We start from the raw sequence: 26,763 nt of genomic DNA on the forward strand, positions 1-26,763 counted from the left end.
AACAATAATCATGCCCGCACCAAACAGTCATCATTTATTAACTAATTCGACTGTAACATTAATTATTAAGTGTTTGTAACTTTTACAGGGATCACAGAGTATGTTGTAAATGTTCCTGCTGTCTTCTGGTTCTGATCAAGAGAATTTTTGTTTCCTGTTTTGGTGGTTTACCTCACAGACGAAACATATTCAGCAAGTTAACCACCTACACTTAAGAAACTAGAACCTGATTTGAGGTTCCTCTAACAATAAATACAATTTTCACAGAAACATATAGCTTGATATATCTTGAATATCAATCCAAAGAACCCATACATTTCCTGAAATCCTGTGTATGTCAACCTTAATATTATATAATATGTGACACTCAATCTTATATCTTTCTGTCACTTATTCTCCCTCCCTGTGCACCTCCTCCAGACGAACGCCATCAAGACCAACAAGTACAACCTCTTCACCTTCCTACCTCTTAACCTGTTTGAGCAGTTCCAGAGGATCGCTAACGCCTACTTCCTGTTTCTGCTGGTGCTCCAGGTGAGGGAAACAAACGCACACACACATGCAGGAAATGTCTCAAATAATAAAATGCAAAACTAGACTTATTTCTCTCAAATGGGTTGAAGACACACTGAATGTTTGAGATTCAGAAAGAATATTATCATGCTGGACAAGCATTTTGACTCCCAATTTGAGTGAGTTGTTTGGTATTGAAGAGGGATGTGTGAAGGAAGGGGTTTGGGATAGAAATTACACTGGTCACAACAAGTTCCTCTATGAATGTATCAGAAAATGGCGAGTCAGCTTTGCTTCGCATTTTCCCCATAAACAACCATTAAAAAAAGATGTTTCTAGAAGTGTCGAAAGAACACCTCGAACAGCAAACAAGGTAAATTATTACTCTTCGTAACCATGAAAAATGTATATTTGTAAAACTTGAAAAGCTATTTCTATGTGTCCGACATCATCTCAGAGAATCAGCAGGTACCAGGAAGTGAAACCTTTTCTTTTTAACTTATTTCTGCATTATCAGCAATGTCAGCAGAAAGAAAAACTGAACCAAGATGGTTAACCCTCTGATGCAAGAAATTATATATATATATTTATCATGTTAGGTATTTATATATTTTAACAAGTGAAACCAGACATAAGTCAATTTATTTCTATATAGCCCAACATCACAAATCACACAAAATAAACAAACGTAGATTGCCACTATAACAGAGGTATAGCTAACTTTTGTTATTTATATTGTATGTCTTGTCGTTTCATTTCTAACATCTTGGGACCGTGTTGGAAATAAGTGTTTTCATTTTAACATGTTATCCTTCATATTTTTTTTATGTCTACAATCCATAAATACCTCATGTCATATCATAGCCAAACCAAACCAGATTTCACTCCTGACAGTTTATACATGTTTTCTTGAACTTTATTGATTAAAGGAGGCGAAGCTCATGCTTGAAAAGGTACTTTTTGTGAAATCCTTTGCTCCCGTGTGAGCTGTCTAATGGTAGAAATGGTTTCATCTCTAAAACTTGCTCTATGCACTATTTAACCGGTTAGCTGATGTTAGCTTAGCCCTCCTAATATTATGTTAGCCTAAACCTTTTGCTCATTCTTTTCCAAGTCAACAAATGGTAAAGATGGTGTGGCTACTTAAAATGAATAAACTTGCTGATAGCGGTGTAAACTGCTGGTCCTCTTATTGTAGCTGTTCAGTTGCTGTTAGCTTAGCCCTGCTAATATTAGCCTCATGCCCAGTTTGCTAATGTTGGATTGCTAGCACAGTAGCTTAGTTCCGCTAATTAGCTTTGTGTCCTATGAGCTTATCTTTGTCGGATGGTAGCTTTGTTCCAGTAATGTTAGCTGCTTGTACTGTTAGCTGACTGTTATTTCTATTATTTACATATTTATATATTTCTAAATAATTCATATTGTTACCCCAGCAGCTCACATAGTGAGATAATAGCAACAATGCATACATGCTCTTGGTATTGCGACATAAAATTAATCAGTTACTCTACAGGCAAGCTTATAAAACCATCAGATGTATTGATTACAAGTAAAAAAGCGTTTTATTGGGAGACAGTTTTTCAGGAATCGTATCAAAGATCGTATCGTACAGTCGTGAGAATCACAAACATAGAGTCAAACATGACACGTCGTCAGCAGGCGACTGCTCTTTCTCACAGTGAAGCTGTGTGTTAGCCAAACAGGATGTGGATGAATCAAGTGCAATGAGATTAAGGAAGTATAATATCCAGCACAGGAAATTGCCTCATCGTGTGCAAAACCAGCCATGTTGCACCACAGAGGTCGTCTGCAGTGACTGTGACTGCTGACAGACAAGAGAAAACTGGAGCACAACAGCAATTATAAATGAATGATACGCAACATTTTCATATATTTTCTGTATAAGTTAACGTTAACATTTATGCATCAGAATCTATCAGGGTTTGACACTTCATGACTCACGAGGAAACAACTTAAAAATGTTCTTGGATTCACATCAAAAACTAATCAGTTCTTCCTTATCACATGGCTTAATTTTCAACCAAATTTCACTGAAATCTGGAAAAAACAGATTTCCTGCTAACAAACAAAGACAGACAAACCAGGATGGAACGGAACAAAACCTTCACGGTAGACATAATGAGCACATATTTTTAACCAAGACAAACTATATTATTTTTCGATGTAAACTCGTCTTACAGGCCATATTTAATGCAAGTACAGTACACAAAAGCTGAACAATTGATCAAAAAATAAAGACATAAAAACATACTTGTACACAGAGGAAAGTACTGTGTTTACGTTTTAAAAAGTACTAAAAGCATTTTTAAAAGAGTATGTATGTCTGTTTTTTGTGAAGTTTAGGTTTTACTTAATTAACTTAATGCACTCACACGAACATCTTTCCTTTAAGTCTTTGAAGACACACCCACAGCTCACCTCTCTCTGCCACAGTCTGTCCTTTCAGAGCAGTTTGAAATAAATATCCTCTCCTGTGTTTGTCGTTTGTGCATCATATTGATCGTTTGCTGTTCTCCTGCATGTTGTGCGTGTTTTCATTGTCTGTAATTGTTCGCCCACATTTTCTCTTTCAGTTGAAGTGTCTTTGCATTTCTTTGTGTCACCCACACAATTTGTACCTTATTTCCTGCTGTATCCAACAATAAACACTGAAGTGAGCTGAAGACAGTTTTCTCTCTGTGTGTTCTTCAGGTGATTCCTCAGATCTCCTCTCTGTCCTGGTTCACCACAGTCGTGCCTCTGGTCCTCGTGCTGTCAGTCACCGCTGCCAAGGACGCCACTGACGATATCGTAAGCACATTCGAAAGAAGTCTTATGTGTAGAATTTAAGAGGTATAAGTACAGTAAACAAACTACAAGCCACTCAGAGAGCCCATACCTCTAAAAAGCCAAATAATCTTCTAATTTATTTATTTTATTACTGGAAAATGTTTAGAAGTTTTAGATCTGCATGTGAGTCTAGGTCTGCATATACATATAATACATGTACCAGATATTTCTCACTTTCCAGTGCAATGTTGATGGACTCTTTAATGCATGTTGAGGTTTCACTGCAGGTTTTATAGCCCTGACTGTTATTAAATGATCGGCTCCGCACAGTAAAAGCTATATATTAAATATAGCAATTGTTAACACTGACCTGTACTAACTAAATAGATCACAAGATGAGATGCTTCATTATCTGATTCAGCTCAGAGAGTGGTGCAGGTTGACTGACAGATTGATCGAAGTGGAAGTGGAAGTAGTGGGAGGTTGACAGTCCCTTAAAGTGTCAGGGTGGACGTGAGGGACCAAAGACCGGCGTTTACCAACAGCCTTGTTTCTTTTAACCTCGAACTGAAGGTGATCTGTCCCTAACTTTAACCAACTAGTTTTCGTTTTTCCTAAATTTAACCACGCCTTAAAGGGAGTAGATCAGAAAAAGGCTTTAAAAAACATTTTTGCAATGGTCATATGGGAGCCATGTTGTCATTTACAGTAGGTTTGAGTAAGATGTTGCTACACAGACCGACTCCTCTGAGTCATCTGAAAAATAAGTGAGGATAACATATTTCCCAGCTGATCAGGGAGGAATTTCTGCCGAATCTGACGTCAACCACCTTGATGATATGTCGTTTTAAATACTGGCCTTGAAACATATAATCCGCACAGTATATTGGTCCAACTGTTTTTACAAACAGACGCAGTACTGTGTGTTATTTCATGTTATCTTGTGTTGCTGATAATCACCGTTTACTCTGTGACTGTGGGAAAAAAAACAGTTTTGCTGACATCCGCAGTCTCATGCACAGACCACTTATTATTTTCAGTGCTTAAACCTCGGTTGTTTGTTAGAACGAGCGTTTTATCAGTCTGCTCAGCGTCAAATTAAGGTTGCCGCGGCGACTGCATCTCTGTTTGATTAACTTTTGATTCAGGCACAGTTTAACCTCAGTCGACCTCAGGCTGCCATTTTGTTTTTCCATTATTTTAAGAAGCATTTTGGCAAACAGAAGCCTAAAATTTGAAAATCAACGTACTACTGTAAACAGAGATTTTTTTTCCCCTTTCTGTAAAGCGATTGCTCAATAGACTACATCACGGAAATGGCGTGATGTAGTTCTCCTTAGGTCATATGAGAGTTGAGACTGATGAAGAAATAACAGAAGTTCCCCTCTGCCCAGGCTCACGCCTATATCACAACAGAACCACACTGCAAGTTCTTCAGGAAGTAGATTTCGTTCGTTAATGGACGGACTGTTTTCTTTTTCTTTCATCACTTTATGGGAACCGAAACAGAACGAAATGTACTACGAAAACAATGAAAGGAAAATGACTTTTCGTTTCAGCCGTCAAGGACAACCGAACAATTGTGTGTTTGTGTGTGTGTGGCACATAATGCCTACTGCCAAACCACCAAGAGGAAATAAGTGTTGTCATGGGTTAAACATTAACTTGCTTCAGGCTTGATTGTTAACTTGTCAACTGCCGGCTTTCGGGCCACATTGGGCCTGCCAAAGTTTCCCGTCCGGCCTGCAGAATATTTAATAAATTCAGAAAATGTGAGGAGGAAAAAAATGCATGCAAGGTATTTATAATATTTGGCATTTTTTTCTTTTTATATTGAAGAAACTAGATCGGGGTCATTTTGCACAAATATGTGCGTTCAACCCGCTGGCTCTAAAGACGTCGTGAATCCATCTGTCAATCATTAGCGAGTAGGCTAGGCCACACAACCCGATGCAGGAGTCAGGCCTACCTCACTCACAAAGCTGTGCTTGCTTCGCTGGTTGTGCACTGAATAGCAGTAGCCTCGGACGAGTGAAGCAGAAACGAATTCCCCTCTTTTATGAATGGAATGCGGCTTGTGCCATATCTTTCCCCATGCGAGGATGGGGACAAACTCATAGCTCATAGCATAATAACGGTGACTCATAATAACAGCCAAAACTTCTCAGTCAAAGCAAGAAAAGGAAGACCAGTTAGTTTGATTGACATTGCAAAAGAGAAGAGCATGGCCAATGCCAGCCTTGTGTGACAAACGGATATAAGGCTGAAAGAGACAGGCCTCGGTTACTAGAAATGTTGCTTTCAAGAATCAGTTGAACGGAGCGGCTTCCTGCAAGACATCTGTACAACGTTAAGTAGACCATGTCATTAAACACTGAATCCCATGAATACAACGAAATACTCGCCTCTGATACCAACTTCTTAACATCAGGCTTGGCAGCTATTTGGCTTATTCGCAAGCAGTCCTCCAAAGATTGGTTTGACAGTCAGTTCCTCTCATGCGTCTTAATGGGGTTCATCTTTGAGTCGCATGTAGACCTGTAGGCCGACCCGAACATGGTGAGCACATACATAGCTAACGTCTTCAGTGTGCCGTCGTCTTGTTGACAAGCCACCCAAAGAGAGCTCGGGCTTTCATCGCCACGGAGGGCAGCTTTCATTTGGCTGGAGGCCTGGATGTCAACTAGTTCAAATCATCACTTTGTCCAACAGCATCACCTTCTTCACTTTAGTTCCAGTCTATATTTTGAAAAAACTAATGAAACACTGCCCAAATTCAAAAGTTGTGTTGGTGATCATAAAAAGGAAACCACTTGTCAGCGTTGACTGTCTCCGTAGCCGCCTATGTGTCTCACTCAAAGACATAAATAGTGATCAGAAACTTAACCAGAGACAAAATGAGACAAGACAGAGGAGGCTTTATCAATGTGACTCATCAGCAGTTAGAAGGGAAGAAGCAGTTTTCAAAAGAGTCAAAGGTCAAATTCAGGTGAATATCTCCAATAGGAGAAACTCCAACAACATATCTACTCCCAGGCATCGACACCTCAATTACAACACAATCTGTTAGTTGCTGAGTTTCATTGGAATTTTCGTCAACTAATCAGTGATTCAGCGAACAAATTGAGTTTCTTGTGAACTCGTGACTCTCATGAGTGCAGTTTCATTGTGTGTGTCTTCTTTCCAGAATCGCCACAGGAGCGACAATCAAGTCAACAACAGAAAAGTTGAAGTCCTTATTGATAGAAAGTAAGTTTGTATGTGTACATACAAGTTTGTTCATGTGTAATCAATCGATGGAAATACACCTGTGCTCATTTATCCAAAGTTTCAGGTAGCTACATCCTAGTTTTGTGTATTTGTAGAGGTACCTTCAGGGTCCCTTAACTTTTCTGTACAGGTCGGAGTTCCTCAGGGAATCATGTTGGGAGCCCTGTACCTTTATTACAAAGAAGACTTTAAAAAATCCAAGAAGTAGTATTTGCTTTGTTTTAGCTCTAAGGAAGGAATTAAGCTCATATGCCTATCAGATCCCATGTACAAATCAAACACACCTCACATATTTGAAATAGCAGCCTTCAGGTCAACAGGATAAAAAACAAGTGCTCACCACCATCCTGCAGCTGCTTCCTGTGGCTGTACAAGATAGAGATTTGTTATGTAGCACGCAAGGAATACACAGATGGGTAGAAATACAGGGATATGCAATATAAATATACAAGAAAGGTCAAAAATGTCTAAAAACAGAAGAAAGGAAAGTCATACAAAGGTGAAAGTGGGCTTGAAATATGCATTTTAGACATTAGGGTCCAAATTTCCAGGTTTATCTCCCAAGGTGAAGGTCTAATGGCTGTTTCACCTAGCCCGATATAAATGATCTAATTTTATTTAAATGTAACCTTGTAACTGAAAAAATTAACAAGATATGGTCAACCAATTGATCAGTCAATACTTTGCTTCAGTGTTTCTGTACAAACATGTGATCAACGTGTTATGATAAACATTTAGACATTGATGAGTCTGCTGGGCGGTAACTCTGTGCCCACTGTTTATGGCGCCACAGGAAGCAGCTGCAGGAGGAAGAGTCTGTTTTCTTCCTGTTGGCTCGATGCTTTTGTTAAATATGTAAGGAGTTCTATATTTTGTTCAAACATTTCAAACATGTTTCCCACAGTGTGGGTCCCTACATTCATTACAGGGTTTGTTTGGGTTTTTTTTTCAATTTCAACCTATATAAATAAATAAATATTAAATGGAAATTGAATGGAGCAGATTTTATTTCCGGCAAAGTCTGTGAATGTGAGTATTATTATCAAAAATTTGATAATTATATTTGAGGTCTGATTTATTTTTTAATTCAAAAATAGGCCAAAGCTAGTGCTCAAACTAACACGTTTCTCGTATTTGATGAGTGTATTTATTATTTTTTCAGTTGCTTTATTAATCAATTAATTTATAAGACTTAAGACTCTATGAGACTTACTATAGTGACTATGAAATTACTACAGGAGATGTTTTTCTATATAACAGGGGAGGAAAGAGAAGAGAAAACATTTAATATATTGTTTTGTAACATTGTTTTTTACATTGTGTTAACAAGTTTATTTAAGTTATGACCACCAGCAAACTAGAAAGAGGTTCAAGTAAACAATGTCTCCGGAAAACCCTCAAAAGCATCAAAACTCTCGCTGCTACTGGGAGACAGATAATACAGGAAACTGGCCGGAACATGCAGTGAAGGACAGTGGCTAATATTAGGATGACCTTGGTGTTCAGGGCTTATTATTGGTTTATTTCCTGACAGTCCTCAAAGACTCTGAACTGCACACACACACACACACACACACACTGTGCAAACCTCCACTCACCAGGCTGTTTCCTGTTCTCAGACTGCGGAGCGAGAAATGGATGGAGGTTCAGGTGGGAGACATCATCAAGCTGGAAAACAACCAGTTTGTCACTGTGAGTAAATTGGTGAAAATAAAAGCTTCTTCTTCTTCTTCTTTCTTTTTTTACATCGTGGCGTGTGCAAACAAAGTAAAGCATCATGTTTGTCCGACGAAGACCTCGGAAGATTGAAAATTATTTGGGAATATTCAGTATTTGGACAACCTCTGTTTTTTTTTCCTTTGCAAAAGAAAGAAAACCCACGACGCTGTCAGCTGTGTGTTGACTTACAGTAAATTCCTGCAGGGATCCTTTGATAAATTAGATAAAAGATAATGTGTTATTGTTACCAGAAGACACTGCATTTGTGTCTGTTATTGATCACAGATTTACAGTAATGCAGCTGTTGGTCTAAATATGTGGAATGATGAATAAGAACATTGACGGCCTTCATATTTCATTTGTTTATCACACTAACAACAGATTTTCGCTGTAATTTCAGGCCGACCTCCTGTTGCTCTCCAGCAGCGAGCCCCTCAACCTGGTCTACATCGAGACGGCAGAACTGGATGGGTTAGTCTGTTTTTTGTCTAACCTCGTGATGTGGACTTATGGTATAAATATAAATAGTGGCTCAACAGGTTTGCACACCGTTATTCATTGTCTCTCGTTTATGTTCTGCTTCATCTCTTCCTCCTTTTCCTCCTTTGTGTCATCATCTGTTTCTGCTTCTCTTCCATCTTTCCTCACCCTCCTCCTCCTCCTCCTCCTCCTCCTCCCTACCACATTCGCTTCCCTCTTTCTCTTTGTGTCTTATCCTTCCCCTTCTTTCTTCTCTTCGTTGTCCTCCTCTTCCTCAGAGAGACTAACTTGAAGGTGAGACAGGCCTTGACCGTGACAGGGGACCTGGGAGGCGATATCGAAAAACTGGCAGACTTCAACGGTAGGACCACTACAAGACCGCCGACTGCTGGTTTCTGAGATTTCAAGCATGCATAAACCTCCTCTATCACCTCAGAGCAAATACACAAGACACATCCTCAAGGAAAGGGTCACATTTAGAAGACAACAGTAAGAATACAGGAATGTTAATGAGATTATATAGATTTCTCTTCAGTTGCAAGAGACAAATGATGTTAAAGGGAGTCAAAGTCTGTACTTTTAATTCTAAAACAACTGGATCGTAAACTATGTAATGAATAAAGAAATACGTATGTTTTTCTTTCTGTTTTTCAGAAACATGCATTTGCACATTAATGTGACTTAAATTGATTTGAAGAGCCTATGTGTTTTGGGATTTTAAATTCCTCGTGGTACTATGACCGTAACATCTCCTAATCCGACCCGGGACACTTTAACTTCAAACCTGCCGTGTCGCCTCTCTCTCCCTCAAGGCGAGGTACGCTGTGAACCCCCCAACAACCGCCTCGACCGCTTCACAGGAACGCTGAGCTACGCCGGTCAGAAATACTCGCTGGACAACGAGAAGATCCTGCTGCGAGGCTGCACCCTGAGGAACACCGAGTGGTGCTTCGGCCTGGTGCTGTTTGGAGGTGGGACGTCTTTTTGATTAGGGAACTAGTGGAAACTGTAAACCCTGTAAACCAAATTAGGAGAGAGGAATGAAAAACAAAACTTAAGCAATCTCATTTGGCTCTTTATTTCACCTCAGAATACACTGAGACGGTTTTAATGAACTACAGGAGGAAGATCTGAGATCACTTGAGGTCTGAGTTTCTGTTCCTCGCCTGCAGGTCCAGAGACAAAGCTGATGCAGAACTGTGGGAAGAGCACGTTCAAGAGGACCAGTATAGACCGTCTGATGAATATCCTGGTCCTTTGTGTGAGTCCTCGGTTTATCCGCCTGTTTATCTGATCTCAGGACAGCCTGTGTTGATAATTTAGGTGCCCATTTTCAGTCCATCAGCTAAATTAGATCATTAATCATTCTTTAAAACGTCAGCACTGCAGATGATGTGTTTAAAGTCAAACAGCGGCAGCAATTGTGGTCTAAAGATTCACAGACATGACTGAAGAGTTTGACTTCTTACATGAAAAATCAATCTGGCTTTTGCGTCTCGACTGATCATGCTTGAAAATGTAGACGTGCTAAAACTGTATTTACACGTCTCCAACATTTCAGATGCATCAGAGAACATTAATAACTTTATTACACACATTTATTTATTTTCTGGTGTTAATTGAAGTTAATAAAAGTTAAAAGACGTGTCAGTTTGAGAGCGATAACAAGTTCCCCTCGTTTCAGTTTTTGGTAGTGGGCTTACTTTTGGATTATGAACTGAACCTTTAAGTTCAGGTGTTCAGTCATTCTTGCTTCTAACATATTTCTGTTTCTACAGCGTGCAGTGCGAGCATGCCTTTGACTCCCAACTTAACTCGCATTACTTTCCCTGCAGATCTTTGGTTTCCTGGCGTTCATGTGCACCGTCCTGGCAATAGGAAACTGCTTCTGGGAGATGAACGAGGGCTCAGAGTTCACAGTCTTCCTGCCCAGACAAGATGGCAACAACGCTGCTTTCTCCGCCTTCCTCACATTCTGGTCCTACGTCATCATCCTCAACACCGTGGTGCCCATCTCTCTCTATGTTAGGTAACAACCTGTGTCTATTTATTTAATTAGATACAAACCTTTGGGTGTTAGGTTTTAAAGGAGCTTTCAAACAAGATTATATCTGCTTCTTCTCAATTCCTGCATCTAGTGTTGAGATCATTCGGCTGGGGAACAGCTTCTACATCGACTGGGACAGGAAGATGTACTACGCGCGGAGCGACACCCCCGCCGAGGCTCGTACCACCACGCTGAACGAGGAGCTCGGCCAAATCAAGTACATCTTCAGTGACAAAACAGGGACGCTCACCCAGAATATCATGATCTTCAACAAGTGCTCCATCAACGGCAAATCTTACGGTAAGATTCGAGACAATTAACCTGAAATTTTCTGTAATTACGTTGGTTTCTGGTTCTGCGAACTTCAGTGCTTCTGGATTCGTCAGCAGCTGTCGAGACTGGGGCTTTCTTCAAGCGTTCAAAGAGGGAGCTATAAGAAAAACCTTAAGTTTGTGAACGCTCAGGGCTCATGAGCTCTTTGTAAGGAGCTTCTCAGGGTAAACTATACATAATGGCTAACACACAGTGAAGACATACGTACATTACGGCATTTAATACATTTAAATGGAAAGAAAAGAAATGATTCTGCTCACTGTCCCTCGCTTGTACTCACTTCACTGACAATATTTCAGTCCGCAGACCTTCACTCTGAATTTGTGTGACTACAAATCAATGAGAAAGTACAATTCAAAAACATTTTGACAATATTTATTGTCACTTAACATTGAACTCTACAGATATATAATACTGTAGATAGGTATAATGTCCTTCTCTCATTAACTAAAAGAATTAAGGCTGCATTTAAAAATAAAATAGAGAAAATAAATAAAATAGCTTTTGAAAAATTGTGCGTCTTAAAATAAAGTGCTTAATTTTAGAAAAACAAAATGAAGTGTAGCAGCCCCGTCAAAATTTAAAACCCCTTAATAATTTATTGATTATAGGTCCGGGTCCGTATAGGACGGCGTCTGGGTCAGACACTAAACTTAGGGAATACACAAGAAAAAATAATACCAGAAGAAATATATATATATATATATCAACAAGAGAAATGTATCCTAACAATAAAAAGCAGTGAGTCACTCATTTCTCATCATGTGTTTCTTTCAGGTTTGCAAAGGCATTTGCTTCTATATCCATCATGTATCTGTTTAATTTGTGTCTCTTCCTCTCAGGGGACGTGTATGACTACACAGGTCAAAGACTCGAAATTACTGAGGTGAGTTGGATTCACATCTAAATGGCAAATTATGTCATTTGTTAGTGTGTTTTTACATTTTGCATTTTCCAGCTTTCTGTTTACAACAGTGTTACTTTGTAGAAGATCAATGGATTTAATCAGTGCAACAGTTACTTAACCAAAAAAACATCTTCCTCTTCTCCTCCTCCCCCTCTCTCATCAGCACACAGAGACGGTGGACTTCTCCTTCAACCCGCTGGCCGACCCCCGCTTCGTGTTCCACGACCACGCCCTGGTGGAGGAGGTGAAGCTGGAGAACCCAGAGGTCCACGCCTTCTTCAGGCTGCTGGCCCTCTGCCACACCGTCATGGCCGAGGAGAAGAAAGAAGGTGAGGACAGACAAAGTGTCTCTGTCTCTGACCGACACATTCATGCAAATCTCATTCCATTCAAAAGCACAAGTTCGGGAACTAATCAGCCGCATTTATAATGTTTCTTGTCGCTTTACTGAACCAGAACTTGGAGAAGGATTTGTCTCCCTCAACTGAGAAATAAAACGAGCTTTTTGCTCCTGCAGGTGAGATTTTCTACCAGGCCCAGTCTCCAGACGAGGGAGCCTTGGTAACGGCGGCCAGAAACTTTGGGTTCGTCTTCCGCTCACGAACACCAGACAGCGTTTCCATCGTGGAAATGGGACAGCAGCGCAGCTATGAACTCCTGGCCATCCTGGATTTCAACAATGTCCGCAAGAGGATGTCCGTCATAGGTACATAACCCACTCGAAACTGATTGTTGGTAAAAAAAAAAGGTTCCTATTTAGGGTGATTTCTTCTCATGCATGTTTACGTGTGTTTGTGTGCATGCAGTTCGGAGTCCAGAGGGGAAGCTCTCTCTCTACTGTAAAGGTGCAGACACAATCATCTATGAGAGGCTGCATCAGTCCTGCAGCAAGCTGATGGACGTCACTACAGAGCACCTTAATGTCAGTAATATTCTCTGAATGCTTCTTGTGCTTTTTCTGCCTTTTTGCTGGATGTTTGTCTCTGTGTGTTGGCTCTTCCATCATGTGTCAAGTGTGTCTGTGTGTGTGTTTATACATACAAAGTTCATCCTGATGTGCATGTCCTCCATCTAGCTGTGAACATAATGTTGGATGGAGTCCACAGAGGAGTCATCCAAAAACTCTCCTGCTGCCCTGGAAGCATAAATAATTGAATTTGCATGCTTGGACTTCGTAATGATAAAGATAATAGCCTTCATTTGTGTAGCACTGTTGTAATGACTCAGGCGATGCAAAGAAAAATCCAAAATCGGATACAAAAGCTCATAAATTACTGCTTGAGCAAGACCATAGAGTGCTTTAAAGGTAATGAGCAAACCCTTAAAATCTACTCAATTGGAAATCAATACAAAGAGGCTAAAAGGGGGGTTATGTATGTGATGTCTCTTACTTCAGTGTCAGTGTTCTATATTATTCTTAATGTCAACAAATCCCATAAAGAGACCAAAACCAACAAAGCATTAGTCCGTCTCGCAGAACTTTCCGACTTCTCTCCAGTCTGTGACGCTCAGCTCAAAGTCCACTGATTCCTACTGAAGACGTTAGAAGTCGTTAAAAAGAGGTCACAGATATGTAGTAATTAGTCATTTCTTCAGTCAGCTGGACACTGTAGTTTTTAGCAAACATTACGTTAACAGGAGGTTAATGGTGCATTTTGTTGGGGACTCTTTCCAGTTCTTGTTGTAGAAAACATCTGCGTATCTCCTGGTTGTCTGTTTGTCCTCTCTCCTCTTGGAGTTTTATTTCCTAGATCGCAAAATGTACACAGCCGGGCACATGAGTTTGACTTTTGTTTATATTATTTATATCAGTGTGTGTGTGTGTGTGTGTGTGTGTGTGTGTGTGTGTGTGTGTGTGTGTGTGTGTGTGTGTGTGTGTTGGTTCTTCCAGGATGTGTTTGGTGTATTTATGTGTGCGTGCCTACATGTGCAGTGTTCATCCATATATGCGTGTGCGTGCCGATCTGCAGGAGTTTGCGGGGGAGGGCCTGCGGACTCTGGCGCTGGCCTATAAGGATCTGGATGAGGAGTATTTCAACCAGTGGAAACAGCGCCACCACGAGGCCAGCACCGCGCTGGACGACCGAGAGGACAAACTGGACCAGCTGTACGAAGAGATAGAGAAGGACCTGCTGGTAGGAGGAAAACAAAGTCACGTTTCAGCTCAACTGTTTATTCATTTGAATGTTTGTGATGATTGTGTGTGTGTGTGTGTGTGTGTGTGTGTGTGTGTGTGTGTGTGTGTGTGTGTGTGTGCAGCTGCTTGGAGCGACGGCCATAGAAGACAAGTTACAAGACGGAGTACCTCAGACTATTGAGCAGCTGTCCAAAGCCGACATCAAAATGTGGGTTTTGACCGGTGACAAGCAAGGTACAGAACTTCAAATGTAATTCATTTATAGCTTTTTTTTCTTTCCACAGGAATAAGTCTGAGTCTAAGTTTTGTCATGTGCAATAGTTCAGTTTTATCTGTAGTCATCTTGTTTTGTATGTAGATGAATGATTATATCAGTTTATCACAACTTGGGTCTGAAGTTTGTAGTTTGAGTCTCATGATCGTACGTTTGGGTGATCAGAGTGGTCGTAAACAAGCAAACAGTTTAACAGCCAACGTGATTATGTGAACCACTTTATTTGGAGGTAAAGCAGAAAGTGAGCGCGCATGAGATGTTTGTGATAATCCCCGAATGCAGAGAAACACGACCATGTTGAGTTCGGTCGGTCACACAGTAAACTGGGAGGGATTCTTACAACCAGTTTATGTAATAACTTTTTTCCTTTGTTTCTCTTCCAAAGAGCTGCTGCAAAAACACATTCACTTCTTACTGATGTCCAATTCACCAAGTCAAGTTCACAGTTTAGATTTATGTCAGCTGAGGACTTCTTTCATTTGTAACTGGGAGTTTTAAGCATTGCGAGTCTCCCTCCCCTCAAAAAACAGTGTCCATTTGGACATTAGACATTTGTTTTCAGGTTCTGTAAGCTTGAAATGATACGATAGAAACTTAAAATCAGACTACAACACCTGAGCTGTAGTTCCACTGCTCTATGATGAAAGATCCTGGCATGAGCGTCATGCAGAATTACAGCAGCTCATCATCTGTGGTCATTGTCTACGTACTGATGTTGATTATTTGTGTTGCAGAAACTGCAGAAAACATCGGGTACTCGTGCAACTTACTGCGGGAGGAGATGAACGAGGTCTTCGTCGTCTCGGGAAACTCACCTGAGGATGTCAGACAGGAGCTGAGGTCAGAGGGCTGAACACGAGTAACTGAGTGGCTGACAATGAAATGTTTTCGCGCATCCATCTATTGTTTTTTATTTTCTCGTGGAGCAGAAATGCACGGACCTCCATGAAACCAGACGCAGTGGAGGATTCAGTGTTTCTGCCAGAAAGGACTCTGGGTAAAAGTGTGAAAGTGATCACAGACGAGGTGGCCAATGGAGAGTACGGCCTGGTTATCAACGGACACAGCCTGGTGCGTCACATGTTTCCTGATATCAATGCATGCTGCAAGTTTTGTGACTTCCTCGTCACTTAAGTCGACGGGAAAAAGTGATATTTTGATGTGAAAAACCTTAAAAATCCATCATGGAATACATAAAATGGAACATTTGTGTGAAAAATTAATTCTTCTGGAAGTTCAGCAAACATATTTAACAAAGACGTTTTTAGCAACAGTGGAGAATATTTGCTTTTTTATGACATATTTGATCCAAAATTAATCAACACTTTAATCAGAGAGAAAAAAATGACACCACAGTTTTGGGTTTGTCTTTGTTATGTTGTTATTTGTTTTTCATACCTGCATAACTGATTTGTTAATGATTAACAATCACCAAGCGAGTAAAAGTACCCCGACCTCTGTCAAATCAACCTTGTTCCGTCATTTTAATTTGTTTTCTTAGCGATCGTATCTGATCTTTGACCATCTGTCAGCTTCCATGCTCTTATCGTTTTTATTACCTCCTGTTGGTATTTTAGCTCCTGTACAGCTGCTGACACTGCACAGCTCGGTGGTAATATTTCAGCTGTTGTATAATTCCTGCCTTTCGTCGCTTTCCTATTTCCCGCCGTGCTACCCTCAGGCGTACGCCCTGGAGCACAGCATGGAGCTGGAGTTCCTGAGGACGGCGTGCATGTGTAAGGCAGTGATCTGCTGCCGGGTCACGCCTCTGCAGAAGGCTCAGGTGGTCGAGCTGGTCAAGAAGTACAAGCAGGCAGTAACACTGGCCATCGGAGACGGAGCCAACGATGTCAGCATGATCAAAGGTATCAGCAGCTTTATGTGTGGATTGAGCTGCTGGATATTCAGATATTCTTCTCAGCAGCTGGTGGATGTAAATGTAGAGTGAATACATCTGGAAACAGGACTCCAAGTGAATGATAGTGTTTCTTTGTGTCTGCTGCTAACATGTCAGCCATAAGAATTGAATATGCCATGATATGTATCTCTCAGCTTGTTTTGGTGTATCTCTGCCCCCTAGTGGCCTAAAAGGGATTAGCAGCTTTAAGTTGTAGGATATGATTTGTGTTTGCCTGAAGCCCAGTTAGCACCTTTTTCCTCTCCCTGTCTTTGTCCACCCAGCGGCTCACATTGGCGTGGGCATCTCCGGTCAGGAGGGCATGCAGGCCGTGCTGTCCAGCGACTACTCCTTCGCCCAGTTCCGCTTCCTGCAGCGCCTCCTGCTGGTGCACGGCCGCTGGTCCTACCTGCGCATGTGCAAGTTCCTGCGCTACTTCTTCTACAAGAACTTCACCTTCACCTTCGTCCACTTCTGGTACGCCTTCTTCTGCGGCTTCTCTGCACAGGTGAGAGAGACAGCGAGGTGAGGTGGAGGGAGGGAGAGAAGAAAGGACTGGGATTACAAATCTGAACGGTTTGAGGGAAGAAAAAGGAAAAGAATAAAGTAACTAAAAGAGGCTCGTTGTTTTGAAATTCAAAAAGGAAGTAAAGTCTTTTTAAATACAAACAATGAAACAGTTAAAAGATGTGACAAGACTGAAGAAGCCCGTCTTATACAGTGGTCCCTCCCCCCAAATTCAAAAAAGAATATTAAAAATAAATATTGAGAACAAAAGAAAAAATTAACAAAGCAATGCAGCACCAATCGTCCGATTAAAGTGGGATAAAACTGAATTTAACAACCAGATTAATTGTTAATACAGTTTGATTAGACAATATGAATAAAATGATATCAAGCTGTGACTAATATCTAGGTTGGTGTTTCATATATTTGCACTTCTCAGGAAATACTGACCATAATATCTAAGTGAAGATCATCAGACTGTCTTATTAAAAGTTATTCAAAGATTTTCTGCTTTTGACTTTTCAGACGGTGTACGATGAGTGGTTCATAACACTCTACAATCTGGTGTACACAGCGCTGCCTGTGCTGGGAATGAGTCTGTTTGATCAGGTGACTAACTGCTGTGTGTCTGTGTTCATGTGTGTTTGTGCCAGAGAACAAAGTCAAAGTGGCAGATTTGATAATAAACTTGTTGTTGAACCCCCCCCCCCCCCCCCCCTGCTGGTCAGGATGTGAACCACGTGTGGAGTTTCCAGCATCCTCGGCTCTACGTTCCCGGTCAACTCAACCTGTACTTCAGCAAGAAGGCCTTCTTCAAGTGCGCCCTCCACAGCTGCTACAGCTCCTTGGTGCTCTTCTTCATCCCCTACGCCGCCATGCACGACACCGTGAGGGGCGACGGGAAGGACGTCGCCGACTACCAGTCCTTCGCCCTCCTCACCCAGACATGTCTGCTGTTTGCCGTCAGCATCCAGGCAAGAGGAGCTTTTTCTTTTGGCTTGATCTTGTCTTTTGTCAGGCTCAGAATAAAAAAAGAATCACACGCATTGTCTCTCTGTGTCTACAGTTGGGCCTGGAGATGTCTTACTGGACGGCGGTGAACACTTTCTTCGTGCTGGGCAGTCTGGCCATGTACTTTGCCATCACATTCACCATGTACAGTAACGGCTTGTTTCTCGTGCTGCCGTCGGCCTTCCCTTTCATAGGTGAGTGGTTAACTCATTTAACTCACATATTCTGTGTACATTTCCATATTTCTGCTGGTTATTAACTGTTTGCGTCCACGTCTTTTCCACGAAAAGCTTTGTTCATTCTTTTATACGAGCGACAATTCAAATGAGTTGAGTTCTACAGTGTCTGAAATGAGTTTGATGTGTTTGCACAGGCAAAATATCTGCCCTTGAAAAGACTGTTGCCTGTTAGTTTGTCACCAAGATCATGTGATCAGTAGCGCCAAGTACTGAGCTTCAACACTCCACCACATCCAAATTCGGGTGTTGTTTCTGCAATCGTATGTAAAATATTCAGACAATATCCAACCCCTGGATATCGTAGATTTGTCCCTGAACATGTACATGAATTTCTTCTCTAAAAGTAAACTCCATCTATACTTAAACTACAGTAAATGTCTTGAAGATAATCCATCTGATATGGACGCCCTGAGTAGAATGACATTTCTTTGTATTCATCGGCAGCTTGACAGCATTTACAAAGACACGAAGTATAGTGAGTATAGTTTTAAAATTTACTGACCTCTAGAAACAGCAATTGTAGAACGTGTCTCCCTGAACTGACTCAGGCCAGTATACAGTAGTATTCCTATTAGCACTGTCCATAATAGATCCTGACAAACGTACAAATACAAATGTTGTATATGTGTGTGTTTGTCCAGGAACAGCCCGAAACTCTCTGAACCAGCCCAACATTTGGCTGACGATCCTCCTCACCTCCATCCTGTGTGTCCTTCCTGTGGTGACCTACCGCTTCCTGTTGATTCAGCTCTGCCCCACCATCAATGACAAGGTACAGATGGTTATTACTATTCTACTCTCACCACTTAACTCTGCTTGCTGGCTAAGATACAGCTGCACTTATTATATATGAATTGCTTTGAAATCTCCCATTTTGGGAACTTCAAACTGTGAGACTTTCACTTTCCGAGGATGTCATTATCTCCGATGTCCTTCGCAAATAAATGCCCAGAAATCACAGAAAAAATGACAGTAAATTCAGAACTTGCCCAAGAAGAATCACATTTTTAAGTTTTCTTCAGTATCAAAGTAATGCAGTGATAGTCGTCTGTACATCCATGGGCACATTGCAAGCAGGAACGGTTAATAGCTAATTCTGCTTACTTTTAATGGTGCCAGGCTAAAAACACGGGGCTCAACTTGCAGCCCAAAGCTAACTGACTCCATGACAACATTATACTTCCTGTTTAAATCCCCCAAGAAAAGCCAAATTATGAGCTGTAGTTACAAAACTTGCAAGCAAATAAAAGTAGGACAAATAATACTGATTGGAGTGACAAAATCCATTAACATGTTGCACTATGTTGGAGGATTATTGTCCACCCATACAATTATGATTCAGTTTTTTTTTGTGTGTGTGTTCAGGGATCAAACCCTGGCTCTCTGAGGAGATGGCCTAAATATTCACCCATTTTTTTAGTTTGACCTCGAGAAAAGTCCGACTGTAGCAAACGCCTGGCCTCCAGTAGACCCAGCAGCTTTCCAGATAAATCCCAAGTGTTTGTAAAAGTGTGCCTCTATCCAACATTTTGACTTTGTCGCTATCTGCCCAAACTTTCAGGTGATGTTCAAGGTGAGACAGGCCAAAGCAACACCTCCCCCTCCGCCTCGGCGCGCCCGCATCCGCCGCACCAGCTCCCGTCGTTCAGGCTACGCCTTCTCGCACGCGCAGGGCTACGGGCACCTGGTGACATCGGACCGCTTCCTGCGGCGTCCTGCTGTGTACCGATCTTCAGGCTTCCCCCTCGTGGGTCGCGCCACCACGGGCTTCAGTCCCATGGGACGATCGGCTGGATACAGCCCGACGGGACGCCCCCAGAATACCAAAGTCCCGGACGTGGAGGTGACATCGCTGCAGATGTACAAGACTATCAGAGATCCTGCCCTCTGACGGACAGCGGGTTAAATTTAAGATGGTGTTTGGAGAAGATCTGGGAGAAGCAGTAACTCCAACTGGACAGCTGTTTGCTGCTGGCAGTCGGAGGCGTTTAAAGCTCCGCATCAGGACATTTGTTGCCAGGAGGAACTTGCTCGGGCTCTCCAGAGAACTTCATGATTTTTCATGATCCGTCTTTCATCTGCCAAGACCAGGTTTGAAAAGTACACGACTTTTGCTCCCAGCATTTCATTTTGTAACGGTTTAACAAAGGGAACTACACGTCTGATGGATGTGTGGATCATGAGTGTTCATGTAAAACATGCCTCATGCAACAGATGAGGGGTTTCGACACGAGAAACAGTGCCAGGATGATTTATTTTCAAATAGGAACTACCACAGAAGGGGAACAGTTCATGAGAAGGACAAAGTGTCATCATGTTTACAGACTTCCCAGCTTTTCTTAACCCTGGGAGTCCAGATGCAAAGCAGAGTTTTAGAGGATATAACCAGCAAAGCTATTTTGCATAAAAAATATTTTAATTTTGTACTTTTAAGTGTCTTTTTAAAGCTTTTTTATTTTCCCATCTTGAAAGCTGTACAAGCAGTTAGCACTTTGGCAGCGTCGCATGGCAGTGGGAGACGACTGACTGTGTTGTAAACTGAATCTCTTCAGTGGCTCCGGGAAGAAAACACGTTTTTGCAGCAGGATTCAGCATCGCGGGCCCACCCAGCTTTTGTCGGACATTTTTCTTCTTACTTTCTTTCCGTGTGCTGAAAGAATTTCATGCAACCTATTTTTGATTTACACTCAAAACACAGGGACATTTAAATTACAATCACCAGTACCGCTGTGCAATGAGACATACTTTATACTTTATAAGTTGTAAGTAAAAGTTTATTGTTGGTTAGAAATTTATTATACTAATTTGAATACAATGTGTCGTCCGAAGGTTTGCATTTGTACATTAAAAGCTAATACGTTCTTAATAACTGGATTTTGGTCTGGATGCTCTTCAAGAGGTGTCCAAGTGTCCAGTGGATTCGTCCTCCTGCATGATAAATTAAAGCGCTAGTGAATGCTGGAGGATTATCCATCCATACAATCATCTATACTCACTTATCACTCCCAGCATGCACTGGGCGGGAGGTGTGGTTCACGGAAACCAGCCAAAGGGACTTTTCACAACCTGGCAACCCAAAAGTTCCTCAGTTATAATTAACAATTCATGAAGAATGTCTCATTACAAAGCGGTATCAAATCTTCTCCAGTGCAGCTTTATAGGAGCATGAAATGTCAGTTTTAAGGTCTGGGTTTACATTTTGACTTGTTTTTCCAACTATAGCAACTGAGAGTCCGAGAGGCTCAAGCCCTGCACAGGACGTGAATATCACCAGATAATGTCTACATCCACTTGAGAGGGATCGTAGTTCAATACGTGCACCAGAATGTGCTTTAAATGCACCTCGAGTGACTTACGACCAGGGAAGTGGGCCACGCCGGCTGTGTAGGAACTAATCTTGAAAAACATCATCATCTGCTTGTGTTTGGGAGGTTTGTCGTACTGTACACACACTACAAAGTGAACTGGGTGGAACACATTTGGGGTCACGCATGTCCACAATAGTTCATCAGTGCAGTCAGAGTCAACGACGTGTGATCAGATCACATAGGAAGCATGTAAACGTGGCCTAAAAGCAGCTTTTAATGGTGCTGCATGAATCTTAATGATTTATACCTCATTTTCATATCAGTTTATCAGATATTGCATCACATAATAGTTATTTCAAAATCACATCAACAAGCTCACTATATGCTGTATGCCTGACAATCAGCTCGGTGGTTAGCACTATTTCTAATCAACAAATTAAAAATGCAGTGTATCTTAACTGTTATCTGGCTTGACGTCTTTCTCTTCAGCTTAATGAAAATACGAGCTAATATGAATATCTAATATTAATGGGAAAGGAAATTCCTATATTACGCAACACAGAAACAATCACGACAAGAATTGTTTGATGGAAGATTATAAACGATATGTTTTATGCTAACCAGTCAAGGACTAGCAATGTTTTTATGTTAACATTTTGTCTTTAATCTATTATCTGGTGTGTGCAGTTTCAAAGAATAGTCCAAATGGAATTGGTTAATGTTTAGTATTTGATAGGTTGAATTCGCTCATCAGTTTGAATTCAAAGCATTAACACGGCTGACGTCATAACGTTGTTGAAGCACCTGTAGTGTTTGTATCTGGGCGTCTGTTACCACAGTGTGATTCAGTCAGCTGTTGCCCAGAATTGAATGTACTAACATCTCACCCTGGTGTCGAACCAAAGACGTTTTAAGGCTTTGTGTGTCTCAATTACTCCAAAGTGAAATTCATCATCAAACAGACATCTGATGCTGGAGGTCATCGTGCTGAAGCTGACAGTGCAGTTATTATTTACTGTAAAGTGTTCGTTACGGACATATTTTGAAGTTTATATGCAGAAGAAACTTTTAACAAAAGTTTTATTTTAAATCAAGTTGTGTCATGAAAGTCCTACAGTGCTCTTGGATGCTCATATGTGGGTCACAAGTATGGCATTTGTTTTGATTAGAGAAATGTGGCATAGTGAGCAAGAGGAAAAGAGCTCATGTTGCAAATCGCAGGTTGCATTTTTGAAATTATGAGCCCCAAAATCACATTCAGCAGAGCTTTGTCTGCAGTATTAATGCAGAATAAATACGCTAATAGTGGCTGCCACACAGTCCACTCATGTATTTGTCTTTTTCCCGTGTTTCTGTGGTACTGTCCAAAATAAACTGAAGCCATCATGAAAACTTCAGATATTTATCAGTATATTACTACTATTATATCTCTAGCCCTGAAGGCTGAAACTGTAACATAAGGGATTTTTCCTCAAACTTGTTTTTTAACCCTGCTCTTCCTGATAATCATTTTGTATCATTTTGTACTGCAATAAAAACATCTAAAAGATCCACCTGTCGAGAATAAGATAATTCTTTGTGCATCTAGAGTTTTTCTGTTATTGTTTAGGGCTGAATGGATTGGTTTTCAGCAAGAAAATACAACATTTCGTTGTAGTTTGTGTGTCAGAGCCGCCTTAAACAATTTTGTTGATGTATGGAGGTCCAGTAGCATATTTATATTTCAATAATGCTTTAAAAATATGGCATATTTGGCACCGCCACGCTTTTTCACCCCAGATGCTCGATTGGACTGATATCTGTACTTAATCAGAGCGTGTGTTCATCCATGGATGGCTTCATGAACGGGCCTGCAAGCCAGAGCTCTTTTATTAAGTGACTGCTGTTTGCAAAGTCAAAAGTACTACAGTGCTAATCATGGTTTTTCTTCCAGCTAATCATAATGTTGTTGTTGTATTTTATGTTTATTTGTTTTACCTACAAAGCTTTATTGTGCATACTTACACTTAGTAAAACCTTTAGAAAGTGTAATCTGCACTTCAGGCTTTCTTTCTTACAACATTTTTACTTTGTATGATATCTTATATATAATATATTATGTGTGTGGACGCTCTTCATCTCCAGCATAAATAAACTGAAATAAAGTTCAGGTGCAGTTTTCAAGCAACAGCAGCACTTTACAGTTATGGTTAACCTGCAAAATGTTGCTAAAAAGAGACGTAAGATGACGAGCGGCTGCGTATCTCTTCACTCTTTCAGGCGTCCGTGTCCTGGGGCCCATTTTCTCACAATCCATCCATGTGTTCCTTCTTAGAGAAATGTGTCACATAAAGATCTACTGGATGTCAGTAGAAGTAAGGTGGTAAGTTGAGGTAAGATTTCTCCTGTACAAAAAGGACATATTAAATACTTTATGTAATATTTAGAAACTATGCTGTTTATTCATGAAGCGTAATCTTTGTCTAACAAACAGCAGAGCGATGTGACTCTACTGTCAGATAAATGTCATTTTATGCGTGCAGCTCGTCACCAGCAGATGGTGGAATAACCCTTCACACCACAGCTTCTACATCTCTGTCAAACCACACAACAACAGCAGCCTGATGTTTCCAATTATTGTGTAACACTGAAAGGGTCTCATCGTGCTGGAACTGTGCTGGAGATTTATTATGGCTCAAACTGAACATGTTTTATTTGTTATTTACAAACCCAATCGGTAATATGTGCAGTATGTAATATAATGTGATTTATGAGACTGCACTGCACTGAACATCACGCTGCACAGCGGTGCATAAAGGGTGAAAATGAGCATCATATATCACAATATAGAAAGCTCTGACTGTGCTCCATCTGAGGGCCAAAAGTGCCCATTTGTGACCATAAAGAAGATTAAAATAACAGGACATTTGGTGCAAAAGTGTAGCTCAATGCTGCTGCTGCTGTTAGACCGTACTGTACCAAGACCACAACATATATAACATTATAACATGACATTATAACTCTCCCACATCGATGCAATAAGGCAATTTAAGTCCAAAATGATGAGAAATTAAACTGCTTGAAACATAGAGGGGAAATGTTGCATCTAAAATGTATGAATTCTTTAAATGGATATTATCTATGTAAAAGTTAAGAATGAATGACTTGATTTATCTTTGTCTTTCTGGTTCTGACCCTCTGCAGTCTGACAGAAAAGATCAGAGCATCGCAACAGGTCGTCTTTATCTTGACCTCATTAAGTTGAATATTTTCAGACCAACGGGCCCCTGAACGCTACAACCAATCAGAGCAACGAAATGTGTGACATAGTGGTAGGCCGCTAGGCAAGGTGGCTAGTTCTAACATCCAATTCATACGTCTCCTAGTTCAACATAAGACACAGAGGGTTAGGGTTAGGGCATCTGCCAGAGCAAAGAAAACATGAGCTCACAGATTCATTTGGTACCCAGTTATTGTCTTACAAAGCTGACTCATCAGACTTGGAAAAAAACATTTTGAATCAATATTTTGTTGCCTTGAAAAAAAAAAGATGAAGAGTCACGCTAGAGGCTGTGTGAGGCTGTAATTAGGCACAGCAGTGCTTTGAGCTAAATGCTAACGTCAATATGCTAACATACTCATAATGACAATGCTAACATGCTGGTTTTATGCAGGTATAATGTTTACAATGTCCGGTTTAGCACGTTAGCATGCTGACGTTCGCTAATTCGCACGAAATGTCGTTAGTTTTGCAGGTGTTTGTTCATAAATCAAAGTATTGGACAAAGGTGCTAGATGAAAAGTCAGGGGGTCACCAGCGTTATTACAGTTCATCCTGAGGGGGACATGAGGGGAATGTCTGTACGTTTTACGACAATCCATCTACAGTAATAATGTAGTTGAGATATTTCACAAGTTGAGGGGAAAAGTTTGACCTGCTGGTGGCACTAGAGGAAAAGCTAGGGGATCACCAAAGTCATTAGGATTCATCCTGTGGGGAACATGAACGCTTGTACAAAATTTCACATAAATCCATCGAATGGTTGTCGAGATATTTCAGTCCAACCGACAGTGACTGTAAGCAGAATCTGTGATTTTCCTCCTCTTCAGCTGGTATGTGTCACTTTTGCTGCTTTCTTTACTAAGTGCAAAATGATGTGCTTCAGCTGCTCCACTAAAGTGGATGGACACATTCCAGGATTTGCTGCTTTTCTCACTTTCAAATCATTGTAAACTGAGTATTTTGGGGGTTTGGACTGTTGGCCTTCACCAATGGTGGAATGCAACTAAGTACATTTACTCAAGCCCCATATTTAAATACAAATTTGTGCTACTTGAGTGTTTCGATTTCTTGCTACTTCATATTTCTAATACTTACACTTATTTTATTTTTATTTTTTTCATTTTAATATTGTACTGTATACTGTTGTAGATTAAACTACTCAACAGTATATAAAATAGTTAAACTGAGCTCCACCTCGACCAACTAACAATAATAAAATGCTACTTACATGAATGCATCAGCATTAATCCAATAATATGATAACAATACTCACAGAGGCTATTTTTAGTGTTTTTACCTTAATACTTTAAGTATATATTTCTAAAAAAGTACTTTTGCTTAACTGACATCAAAATATCGCTGCGTTTACTCGAGTAAAAGATCTGAATACTTCACTTTGACTTCTGACAACTTGTGATGCAGCATTTCTCACAATTTTCTGACATTTCATAGACTAAACGATGTCAAAAATAAGTGACAGATCCATGAATGATCAAAATGATAACTATAGCTGCAGCTCTAGGCTCTCTCATATCTTTACAGAGTGCCACCTGAAGGGGAGCAGACCACATCAGATATGATGCTAACACCGGTTTACACTTCACCTTGACTGAGCATGGACAATACAAATCAAAGTCATAATGAATCTCAGAGAGTGAAAGGTCGGCAGGGGCCTCCTGCTCTCATTTGTAAAGTTTGTTTCCCAGTAAATTGACCAGGGTGTAACCTGCCTCTTTCCCAGTGCATGCTGGGATAGGCTCCAGCCCCCCGCAGAGCTGGAAGGGGATAAACAGTTTAGAAAATGGCCAGATGGATAAATGGATGGATGGTTTCTCAGTGAATCGTGTTCTCACACTCTGACATCACCGGGGATGATGATGACTTTTTCTCCCACCAAACTATCATCATGTTTAGTCTAAGAAAGAAAGACCTGGTTCACATGTGCTGTATTTATTTAGTTTTCAGAGGCAGCCACTGAAATGTGATGTTAGAAATCTCAGGCTGCATCTTGTTTGCCGTACTTTCACATTAAATGTTGCACCTTGAACAAGTCAGAAGCATCTAACAGC

General features: G+C 40.8%; 1 protein-coding gene across 1 annotated transcript in view; it reads left to right on the forward strand.

The window, feature by feature from the left end:
- The window catches only part of LOC139284231 (phospholipid-transporting ATPase ID-like), a 35,890-nt gene extending 15,869 nt beyond the window's left edge, over window positions 1–20,021 (forward strand). Inside the window, exons 4-28 of the mRNA XM_070904434.1 lie at window positions 421–534; window positions 3,226–3,324; window positions 6,491–6,552; window positions 8,193–8,265; window positions 8,693–8,763; window positions 9,051–9,133; window positions 9,585–9,743; window positions 9,945–10,033; window positions 10,608–10,801; window positions 10,911–11,119; window positions 11,995–12,038; window positions 12,223–12,388; window positions 12,577–12,765; window positions 12,866–12,981; window positions 14,030–14,194; window positions 14,319–14,430; window positions 15,205–15,310; window positions 15,400–15,541; window positions 16,152–16,335; window positions 16,652–16,875; window positions 17,400–17,483; window positions 17,603–17,848; window positions 17,941–18,079; window positions 18,766–18,896; window positions 19,686–20,021. Of these exons, the coding sequence (XP_070760535.1) occupies window positions 421–534; window positions 3,226–3,324; window positions 6,491–6,552; window positions 8,193–8,265; window positions 8,693–8,763; window positions 9,051–9,133; window positions 9,585–9,743; window positions 9,945–10,033; window positions 10,608–10,801; window positions 10,911–11,119; window positions 11,995–12,038; window positions 12,223–12,388; window positions 12,577–12,765; window positions 12,866–12,981; window positions 14,030–14,194; window positions 14,319–14,430; window positions 15,205–15,310; window positions 15,400–15,541; window positions 16,152–16,335; window positions 16,652–16,875; window positions 17,400–17,483; window positions 17,603–17,848; window positions 17,941–18,079; window positions 18,766–18,896; window positions 19,686–20,015 (3,531 nt within the window). The 3' untranslated portion in view covers window positions 20,016–20,021. The remainder of the gene's footprint in view (window positions 1–420; window positions 535–3,225; window positions 3,325–6,490; window positions 6,553–8,192; window positions 8,266–8,692; window positions 8,764–9,050; window positions 9,134–9,584; window positions 9,744–9,944; window positions 10,034–10,607; window positions 10,802–10,910; window positions 11,120–11,994; window positions 12,039–12,222; window positions 12,389–12,576; window positions 12,766–12,865; window positions 12,982–14,029; window positions 14,195–14,318; window positions 14,431–15,204; window positions 15,311–15,399; window positions 15,542–16,151; window positions 16,336–16,651; window positions 16,876–17,399; window positions 17,484–17,602; window positions 17,849–17,940; window positions 18,080–18,765; window positions 18,897–19,685) is intronic.
- Window positions 20,022–26,763: the final 6,742 nt, after the last annotated feature.

The sequence above is a fragment of the Enoplosus armatus genome, chromosome 4 (genome assembly GCF_043641665.1).
Source record: "Enoplosus armatus isolate fEnoArm2 chromosome 4, fEnoArm2.hap1, whole genome shotgun sequence".
Classification (NCBI taxonomy): domain Eukaryota; kingdom Metazoa; phylum Chordata; class Actinopteri; order Centrarchiformes; family Enoplosidae; genus Enoplosus; species Enoplosus armatus.